The following is an 11,558-nucleotide window of genomic DNA, read 5'->3' as shown; positions in this document are numbered from 1 at the left end:
ATCTCCATAGTACAGTGATGGTATTCAAACATCACAATCCTAGAAAGAGGTTGCAATCTAGCTGCAGTCAGACCATGTGGCCTACAACAAAGCTGGCAGGATAAATCATTGTATCTATTGCATTGAATCTGAACAAAAAAATGAATATAAAAAAGGTGAAGAACCAAATGATTCTGGAAGACCAGTAATACCGCTAATAAAGCTAATATGAGACATTAAAATGTTTTTTAAAAGACTGGGTAGTATTTCATTAAGCATCAGCCAATGCACCTAAATCCCAACCTGAAGAACTATCCCTACCATTCAGTCAAAGCCACAAGCTACCAGCCGAGAATCCATCTACTATTGGCACTACTACTCCTAGAAATACTATAATCAGTACCCTTTCCTAAAGCAGGAAATGGTTTGCATAATATTACTTCAATGGATTAAAGAAAGTTTTTACTCTGTGGAAACTCCAGCATTGTGCAATCATTGTTGTTCAGAATAGGTCTAGCTTGTAAATCCCATGGAAACCCCATTTCAAATAAACGCAAGAGAAGAAAGAATCATGGTGGCGCGTCTATTCACTTCAAGTAACTGCGCACTGTGAAACAGCTATATACAGTGCATACAGTAGCACGACCTGCATATCATCAACAAGGACGCTGCTTTAAAAAAAAAAAAAAAAAGATCAGTGAGGTGAGGGAGGGGCTTGTAATATGTAATGCAAGTTCCTCAAAAGTAGATCTTGTAAGAGCTCACGAGAATGAAGAACTACACATACACAGCGTGGGTGACTGTTTGCCGACGACTGGGCTGTCGGGAAATACAGCGCACTTCTGAATTTCAGGGTTTCAAATTCTGATACATTTTTTCAATGTGCTTGCTCTTCTCACCACACAAAAATACACACTAAGTGATACATAGGTAAAAGAAGAGAACTCTGCTGGGTAGTAGAAATATATGTGTATGTGTATGTGTTTTTTTTTTCCATTTCTTTTCTGCTGGACAGAAGTTGTTTGTTAATAACGTTAAAGAATGGATTTTACAGCAAAGTGGATTTTCCAAGGATGGATTATGCTTGTACTGCTGTGTCAGGTCAACTTTTACACCAAGGTAGGATTATTATTATTATTATTATTATTATTATTATTATTATTATTATTATTATTATTTGTGTATTTGTGTATTTGTTTATTTTATTTTATTTTATTTTCATTGTAAACAAATACAAAAAATACCGTCCATACAAACGTTAATACAGAGAACATACTCTTAGGAGACACCGAAGGGAGTTTATAAATTTAAAGTAACTGATAGGAGTGAGTTGGTGTTTATATGTAGCTGGTCTGATTGAGATAATTTACTCACACACATATACAGACACAGCTTTTCAGACAAATTGACAAACTGTGAGTCGGTGGTTAGAAACCTCTGGTTGCTTCCAGTTTAGTAGCCAGGGCAGAAGTGCGATATCCGGGGTGAAACAGATTTTCCGGGGTCGTGTGTGCCGTGTTTGGAAATGAAACCATAATTCTGGGTTCTGGGGTTTGAACCAAAAACACCACTGCATTCCAAGTAGACGATAGAATGTGCGCGCACTTTTCTTTTAACTTTACTTTTATTTTATATGTGTTATGTTTACATGGATTTTAAACATATTATTATTACAGAGCATCAAAATAACCGGGTTATTGGTTGCTGGTCACCACGCCATTGGCTAGAAAGTATATTTCTCCAGATGGAGACACATCTGTTTCTGTTTTTGATGCAATGTGCCAACATTGGATGTTTTTTTGTGGTCCCCAGCTGACATTTACAGTAACCGCTGGTGAGCTGGGACATATGTTTACTTTTTTTTTTATTGGATTCCCAGAAGATATACATACACTGGTTTACAGCAATTCGACATTTAGTAATCAATATTGGTTATAGAATTTTACAGCTCCCAGAAGTGCACTACTAGCTTTGATCAGGGTAAACCAGTGAGGTGTTTTAATATACTGAAGGTAATAGGTATGCTGAAGTGTCCAGTAATTGAATCCTATTGGTTCTTTGGTGTCTAATGGATGGTAAGTTACTTTGAATCACAAAAGGAAAATGGGAAAGGAGTATGCTGAAGCATTCAGAGCCAGTACCTATCCCATGTCTGCTGTTTGGTGTTTTATGTTGTTCTTGTACAGAAAGACACATTTCAGTTTAATGTTTTTCTGGGGCACGACTGATGACAGCATGAGCCAAAACTGTGCCTACTTGACTTGATTTCTGAGAAGTTAGACCTCATCCATCAACGCACTGGAAAACAAGGACAAGAAAGTTACGGTATCTTCTGTTTTGAAGTTGTCTCACACCTCCTTGCTTCTAAAGGTTACTAGACTTGTGAGTGAGTGTCTGGAGACTGCTGATAGGACTCATGGCATTTACTCATTGGTCATGTGATGAGGAGACTTCGGACTTGTGTTTCTACACCTTGTACCATATCACAGTGCCGCAGGTTTAACAAAAAAACTGCACAATATTGTATGCCTCATCTCCCAACATAAACGTCTCCTATATTGATAAGAGGTATACATGTGTACTGTACACAGAGGTTATAACCACATTATGATTGCACAAGTTATTGCCTGTTTTTGTTTTTCAAGGTACATAGCAACGTAATCACTACCTGAGTAAATTCACCTGCATAAACACTGATAAGACATTTCTAAGTACTCACGTATGGCAATCCTATATTGTAATCTACATTTTGGATAATGTTTCAGAGCTCTGATGAGCTTGTCTTTGGAAAGCTGTTGTTTATTTTAGTAATGAACAGCCTTTTGAAAGTATCACGTTATCGTTTCTGTAGCTACAGTACCACTAGCAAATCAACAGAGATCTTTGGCGGATTTAGCTTGATGATAGTGGATGTTTATTTATTGGTTTACTGCTTTTGGTGGGGTACCATATCCATACTATACTGTACTTCCCACAGACCAATTCACACGCCTCAGACCTGCAGTCTCCTCCTATACTCTCTGGAAGGTTACTCAGTCTGAATTGCTTTTTCTTTACTAGTGTAATGGGCGGTGTTGTGATCCACTGCCATTACAGATTCTGTCTCCTGTCGCTGTCACTGAGATGAGATGAGGTTAAAAACTTTATAACCATGAATGCAGATATGCCCGGCTCTTTTGCATTGTGGTTAAGAGTCTTGTTCCTCCGCTTTGTTACAATTGGATCCCCCACATTCAATGTCACTTCAAGAGGATCACAGAATGAAAACAATTCCATACTACTGATTCTGGTTTGTGTCATGCATACAAAAAGCATTTCAAAGGTTGTAAGATTTTAAATAACCATGGGTTTTTTTCACAGTTGTCCAAAAAGGTTTTTTTTTACTGTATTTCATGTATTATGCCTTTTGTTTTTACTGTAACTTGTAAAGCGCTGTGTGATGATGGTCCACTATGAAAGGTGCTATATAAAATAAAGATTGATTGATTGATTGATAAATGACAGTGGTTGTAATAAGCTGAGGCCATCAAATTCGTATTATTTGGCGCATAGGTGATATTTAAACGAGGATGAGTCAACTGCAGTATGCATCTACTTTTCTTTTATTTTTTTGTAAAACCTCAATATGTTTCCAACTGTAAGCTGGCCCAGCAGCAGAATCTAAAAGGGGATTTGATTACAGTGTTCACTGATCAGGAATATTTTCTCATATTACAGGATCCCAAGCTGTAAAAACAGTTTTTCTGCCGTTATGCAAATTCCTCAATAGTTGTTTTTATTATAGCGCACAAGAGCAGTGAACTTTAGAGGCCTCTTTAAGTGGACTCCTCTATGTGTCTCACTTATAATTAATGGTGTAAGAATATGCTTCCCACAACTACTAAATCTCTGGCAGTTAATCAACTTCAGTTGGGCCATGCCTTTGACTTGCTAAACCCTTTTATTATTCACTGTTTTAAACTGCCAAGTAAAAGTGGGAGCCATCTCATTGGTATACAATAGGGCTGCTACGATTAAATCGAAAATCGATTTTTCGATCGATTCCATTCCTCATTATGTACATCGATATAAATACTAGATAATCGATTAAATAATTACAACGCGCACAGTTAAGAACATTATTTAAGTTTATCAACAAAAATGATAAGAGCACGCCCTATTTCTGCCAGACAGGCAGTGGGCATGCTCTTCTTTTCCTACTCATGTTAACTGGCCTCTGATTTGCTGGTCCCATCCTACCAGCGAATTAGTTTTGAAAATGCATTGTAAGTATGAACCTCTGTGTATTCGATGTAAACAAACAAAAAAGTGTGTTGCCTTGAATCCAGAGCAGGACGACAGGCTTGTATTCTTGGCAAACAGCCTGTAAATAAATTGTGCACATTGAAGAAAACTGACTGTATATAGTTTGCGCTTCTTTGGAGATTCAAAACGAGCTGTTATATAATGAATATGTAACAATATTAAATAACGTATTAATAAACGCAATTGTGGAGTAACGATCAGCTTGACCTATAGCGGGGATGCATGTTGTGGTAAGTAAATCAATGTAAATCTATTTTATAAGCACAAAAACATACCCTAGGGGTTTCAGATAGGAGCCAGTATACTGGAAAATACTTCAACACTGTAAGGTCTATTCAATTGAACAGTGGTGGTAAAACAATAATAATTGAGAAACAAGGTTGGGAAAATCAAACCTCCATGCACGTATCTTAATCAAACCTTCATGCATGTGTCTTGAGTGTATTTCAGTAAATATCTACCTGTTTGGTAATTTATAGGACAGTTTTATTTAGATCGGCCAACATTTACATGAATTGAATTTCTAGTGGAAAGCTCAATTTTAAATTTCCTGTTAAAACGACATGATTTCTAACGCTGCATTGCTATAGCCTGTTATATGGAATACATGTGCTTATAATTATATGTATCTATTAATGTTTTCAAATCCTGGACGTAGCAGCAATTATTAAAATAAAAACATATCTAAAAAATATTTAAAAAATTGAAAACATCTCAAAATTGGCACTCTCACTCACTCCAACACTAATTAACAGTTGTCAACTGTAAAAATAATGAATGATTGACTAGATTACATCATTGAAAACTGAGCCAGTAAACCAAGGCCTGAGGAGATCGATAAAACTGGTCACGAATCCTCTGTGATGTGGCTGTTCAAACCAAAAATAAATAGGTCCCCAACCACCCAGCTTAGTTCCTGTTTTTATTTTATATGAAAGAGATAAACATGCTTTCCATGTTTGTCCTTTCCAACATGTTTTGTAATGAGAAGTGATTGGAATATCCAAAATGTGTGAAGCATAGCAATCTGAGTCGACTCAACTAGGGAAGTAAGCTGCAGTCTACAGTGCAATGTGATGCTTCCTTATTAGCGATGTATTAGAGCTCCAAGATAATGTTTCTTTGTACAGTACATGGTAGATTTTTGATGTTGATATGAGTCACTGGAAATGCAGAGCTGGGTAGAAACATTGCAGATTGTGTTTCCAAATGTTTTCTTTTTAAAATGATTTATTTATTTTACAGCTGCAATTACATAAATACAGTGGCCAGCTGTATAATAACATAGCAATCTTATCCTTTCCAAAGAGAGACAGATGTTAATGGAGCCGCCCTAAAACTTATAAATCTGCTTTATCATGTACAATCTCCACTATATTTGTTATTGTATTCAATTACGTTAAGTGCCTAAGTGACACTTTTTAGGGAGATCAGATAATATAATTTTCAAATTGAATTGTCAGAAAATGTCAAAGCTTCACTTTAAATATCTGCCTCTATGTTCATGTTTAAATGCTTTGCAACAACGTTGCCATCCTTCACGCATCACAGAGTGCCTTTAATACAATTGCCTTTCAACCAAACACCTGGCATGTAATTTAAAGTTATTGTGTGATAGCCAAGTTTTTGCCATGTAAACTGAATCTTTTTTGTCAAACAGTAGTATACAATGATACACATTGATACAAGGTTATGAATCCCACAATACTCTGATTAAGTATAAGCTTAAACCCCAAATGAATAAGCAAGCCTACAGTTTTGTTTTTACTTCAAATGTCATTTATATGTTTAAAACTCTATTCATATGCTCTAAGTATTACAGGGCCTAAGATACCTTTGAAGAGCTGTACTGTAAATGACAATCACACTAATGGTTTCTGGATCAATGCTTTTGTATCATTAAAGAAGGAAACAGAAAAATGATTTTGTAAAACCTCCCAGGGTTGGTTCAGTCCAACTCCCGGAGTTCTGTGACAGGGAGATGTGTCGGAAATTCACTACACATTTTGGGGCATTACGTCAGGTGGAATTTTCCACTTTCGTTTTCTCTTGTGAGATTGTATCTCTTTGAGGAAACTGGCTTATTTATTAAGACAATTGTCATGATACCAGAACAACATAAATGTATGTTGAACCTAATTTTAATAAGTTATTATTATTATTATTATTATTATTATTATTATTATTATTATTATTATTATTAACTTAGAATATTTCGCTTTTTTCTCTTATTGATGTTTTATTGTAGCGATTCAGGCAAGGATCTCCCACTTTTATATCCAATATATTCATATACACAATATAAAAATATATGTTGTTTCAAAGCAGAAGGAATATACAGTATGAAATATATACACAATGTGTGATACACTAAATAAGGCATGCATTATCATTAGCCAGGGTGGAAATGATGGCCCTTCATTCCACGTCATGCTGTTCCTTTATTTTTATTTTTTTCCTCTGGAGCTGTTTTCTTTTATTTCAATGTATTTTCTTCTATAGAACTGAACTGATGCCTAGATGTGCTTTGTGAAACTGGCCCCTGGTTTAAGAATCAGCAAATGAAATTAACCCCCCCCACAATTTAGCACACTGACAGAAGGAATGTAAACTTCTGTCTCCCCTGTCACTGGTGAGACTGGGCCCTGCAGAGAAGACTTCAGCATGTACTGTATCATGGGGTAAGAAAGGGAATTCAAACAGCCAAAGAGTTCAGTCTCCATGGCCTTCAATCTCAACAATGTATTAATAAATACACCTTTGTGAAGTGTGAAATTAGAATTACCACTGTAGACCACGATAGGGAAAGGCTGGATCCTGACCACACCAAGATCCCTCAGAATCCAATGTTTGACCACAAAAGATTAAATACCAGTCCCGGTATTTGCTCTGTCAACAAATTATAAGCGTGTGACATGTAACATTACCTTGTGATGCAACAAGTGACTGTAATCTGACAATAAATCCAATAGCCCCCAATGAACCTTAATTGTTCTTTATTTCTGCCAACCTTTCTCTCTGCTGTTTGTTTGTTGGTGTGTATGCTCACCAGGTGGGGGCTGTGCAGTGCTGCACATTGAAATTCTTTACTGCTACTAATTTGGGTTAGCTTGTTACACGATCTTTGTTCTCCTACAGGAATTTCCGGTTCTCATCAATTGTGTTTATAATTTCTGAAATGAATCATACTCTGTGCTTATCAAAGTGTTAAAGTACTATAAAAAAAAAAACACTCTGAATATGTGTTAGACAGTATGTAGGCGTTCCATTTGTAGAGTTATGTAATACTCATTTGCCTGTGTTCAAACTGATATTCCCTGAATTTGTGTTATTTACGGCAGAGGATAACTACGGTAATCTAATGTTACATGCAGATTTTGATCTTAAAAAAAGAACCCTGTTACTCTTGGATGTTGTAATGTTCTTGTGATCATGCAGTCCTGCCTTAGAGATGAGTTGGTCAGAAGAGAGAATTTGTGCACCTGCTTTCTGACTGAATTTTCTAATCTTACCAAAGCATCTACGTATACATTCTCATTAAGCCACTACTTTTAAACCAGTTAAGAAATCATTTTAGATTTTGTTCAGCAAACCTACTGGTATTCTATCACAAGCAACAGGCCACTTCCACGTGACCTATAATAATAATAATAATAATAATAATAATAATAATAATAATAATAATAATAATAATAATAATGCATCATGTACCAATGAAAAGAACAATATAAACAGTGATAGTATTATTATTATTATTATTATTATTATTATTATTATTATTATTATTTATTTCTTAGCATACACCCTTATCCTGGGCGACTTACAATTGTTAACAGCACTTAAATTGACAGTTACTTTAAAACTGAGGCCCTATATTTCATACAGCCATTTAAAAAGTATGTTTACTTACTGTTTTAAACCATATAGACAATAATATTGTAGGTCCTTTGGAAGTTCGTTACTGATAATGAAGACATACTGTACGATATATTTGGACCGTTTAATCTTTAAAAATGTGTTAACCAGTAGGCCTCATTTTTATGGGACCCTGTTCATCAAGCTTTAGCTGCATTATTTATGTTTGATCAAAATGATACGCATAAGCATGTTCTAAACTGTTGTTTAAGAAGGCAGTAATACTCTAAAATAGTTTAAAAAAACCAAAACATTCTTGAAGTAATTTCAAAATGAAAGCTTTGTGACAGTAGTCCACTATTTTAGGATTCTGCAACCTCAGCTAAGCTTGACTCTTGACTCTATTAAATGCTATAGTTAAAAAAAAAATGGCACCGTAATTTAATATTCCAAAATGTTAGTGTTGTTCTTACTATTAAATATTGTGTAAGAAATACTATGTAGGTCGACTCTTGCAAACACTATCAGCGTGTATAAATACCTGCACTTCTACAGAGTTTGGCCTATTTTGACTTGCTTGACTTGGCAAGGACTAAATCCTTTGTGGTTAACCAGTAAGCAGCATGGCATCTACTTTGCTCTCCACAGCTCTCTGTCTTACTGCATGTTTTACTGACACAAATATAATATTATTCATATTTTCGTCATTTAAAGCACTTCCGAACACTCTTAAAGTGAAAAGTAGATCGATGTGGATGTATAATTGAGTAGCTTATTAGCCTTGTATCACATGTGCAAAGCTCACACATTAAATCTGCTGTCTTTAATGTCTTGGTAGTTAATGTGAGCATGTAGCAGAACTCATACACAAAAGCAATACAATATTATTTTCAATGTAAAATATGCATACAGAAATATCAATTGAGAGTTGATTTGAAGCAAGCGACCGTGGGAGCCACACGCGCTAAAGCTGGGAGAGAGTTCCAGAGAGTCACGGCCATGAAGCTAAAAGAGCGCTCTCTGAGTGTGGTGCACTTTTGCTTGGGTATAACAAGCAAGCCAGAGTCCGAGGACCTCAGCTTGCATGCAGGGATGTAGCGGGTCAGCAGGTTGGAGAGATACTCTGGACCTGTGTGATGAAGGGCCTTCTAGGCAAGCAGGATAATTTTGAAAGTAATCCTGAACTTTACAGGTAGCCAGTGCAGCTGGGCAAGACAGGGGGTAATGTGATTATGTTTTTTACATCTGGTAAGGATGCTAGCAGCGTTATTTTGAACCAGCTGCAGTCGGTTTATGGCTCGTGACGGAAGACCACCATAGAGAGAGTTGCAGTAGTCGAGTCGAGAGGAGATGAATGCATGAATGTATTACTTGTATTACTTGTATTGTAACACTTGAAATGTATTTGCTTACGATTGTAAGTCGCCCTGGATAAGGGTGTCTGCTAAGAAATAAATAATAATAATAATAATAATAATAATAATAATAATAATAATAATAATAATGACAGAGTATCTCTGCATCTGGCAGGGAAAGGTAGGGACGGACCTTTGAGATGTTTCGAAGGTGGTAGAAGGAGGATTTGACTACAGAGGAGATTTGGGTATCAAAGGAGAGGTTACTATCCAGAAGTACACCAAGGCATTGTACATTGGGGGAAGGCAGCAGCAGACAGTTTCCAAGGTTCAGGGAAGCAATATTGAAATTCTTGAGTTGAGTTTTCGATCCCACTAGAAGAAGTTCAGATTTGTTAGTGTTGAGCTGAAGAAAATTGGCAGACATCCAGGCCTCGATGTTCTGGATGCAAGTTGAGAGTTTGATCATGGCATAGGGACATCCAGGGTCTAGTTTTAGGTAGAGCTGGGTGTCATCTGCATAGGAGTGAAACATGAGACTATGTTGGCAGATGACCCAGGGGAAGCATGTAGATGTTAAAGAGAAGAGGCCCAAGAACAGACCCTTGAGGGGACACCGCAAGTGACCAGGTTTGCATCAGCACTGCTTCCATCATTGAAAAAAGACTGCATGCGTCCAGATAGGTAAGAGGACAGCCAGGAGAGACAGGTTCCAGAGCCCAGCATATTTTTGAAGGTGGTCAAGAAGAATGCTATGATCTATCTTATCAAGAGCAGCAGTTGTTAGGTCATGGAGGACAAGGACAGAGGGAGCAGCAGCATCAGCATTAAGCAGAAGGTCATTTACAATCCGGAGCAGAGTAGTTTCGGTACTGTGATCCGGCCGGAAGACAGACTGCAGAGATTCAAGCAGATTGTTATCTGTGAGATGTTTCATCAGCTGACTGGCTACAGCCCTTTCAAGAGTTTTGGAGAGAAAAGGAAGATTGGATATGGGATGGAAGTTAGGTAAGACAGCCAGGTCAATTGAGGGTTTTTTGAGCACTGGCGTTACTCGGGCAGTCTTGAGGGTAGCAGGAACCAGGCCTGAAACCAGGGACAGGTTGAGAGTGTGCATAATGGAAGGAGCAAGGTCAGAAGCACAGAGACGGACGAGATTTGTTGTCCAGGGTTCCAAGGGGCACGTGGCAGTAGTTGATTTCAGCAATAGGCTGGAGACATCAGTAATGGAGAGAGGAGAGAAGGAAGAGAAAGCAAGAGGGGGATTCGGAGGGGCGTCAAGGTGGTCAAGTACTATAGTGGGTTTGTGGTTTGAAGTCATGATTTCCATTACACGAGAGTAGATGTTAAAACTTCATGCTGATTTGAACTCGGCTCTCGCCAAGATAAGCACCAACTAAGACGTAGCTTTACAGTAAACTAATGTGATCCATATGCGTCTCCATCCATTTACGTTTCCTTCCATATGATGATGTAGATATCCTTCTGTCTGGTGTTAATGGCTGAAGTGTAATGCTGGCTCCAGGGATCAGCTTATTTTGCCTCCCTGGCGCATCAGCACACACAACGGCTGCGATGCTGGCTCCGGGGATCAACCAAAGTGCGGCCTCCCCAGCGCATCAGCATGACAACCGTCTGGATTGAGCTAAGTAGGGTACATCTCTGGGGTTTTCAAGTGGGCACCTTCCATCCTCAGTGTTTCGTCGACTAGCCCACGACACCTCAAGAGGGCTCGACGGTGATTCTGGCGTTCCAGCATCACCCCCCTCCGTCCCCCACTCAACTCAGCCCAGCTTACTTACCTGTCCCCAGCCAGAATCTTTCCGTCTCAACCACAGCCAGTTGCTGCTCCTCTCTGCTGCTTCAGATAAGTTCTTCACTGTGCGACGCAACTCTTGGCCACTGAATCCGACGTCTCTGAGAAACCGGGTTGTAGAGTGTGCCACAAATCCTCGACAACCCACTTCCACTGGGTAAACCCGAACTCTCCATCCTCGCTGTTCCGCTTCAGTGGCTAGTTGAGCATACCGCAGTTTCTTCCTCTCATACGCCTCATCTACAGCG

General features: G+C 38.1%; 1 protein-coding gene across 2 annotated transcripts in view; it reads left to right on the top strand.

Moving 5' to 3' along the window:
- Positions 1–438: 438 nt before the first annotated feature.
- The window catches only part of LOC117394820 (tumor necrosis factor receptor superfamily member 11A-like), a 33,701-nt gene continuing 22,581 nt past the window's right edge, over positions 439–11,558 (top strand). The window contains exon 1 of one of the 2 annotated variants that reach the window (XM_033993425.3): positions 439–1,098. In XM_033993425.3, the coding sequence (XP_033849316.3) occupies positions 1,021–1,098 (78 nt within the window). In that variant the 5' untranslated portion in view covers positions 439–1,020. The remainder of the gene's footprint in view (positions 1,099–11,558) is intronic. The other variant, XM_059018720.1, reaches the window with a different exon arrangement.

This window comes from Acipenser ruthenus, chromosome 3, assembly GCF_902713425.1.
Source record: "Acipenser ruthenus chromosome 3, fAciRut3.2 maternal haplotype, whole genome shotgun sequence".
NCBI classification, from domain to species: domain Eukaryota; kingdom Metazoa; phylum Chordata; class Actinopteri; order Acipenseriformes; family Acipenseridae; genus Acipenser; species Acipenser ruthenus.
The sequence above is the reverse complement of the archived record's forward strand: the minus strand, read 5'-3'. Positions and strand labels throughout refer to the sequence as shown.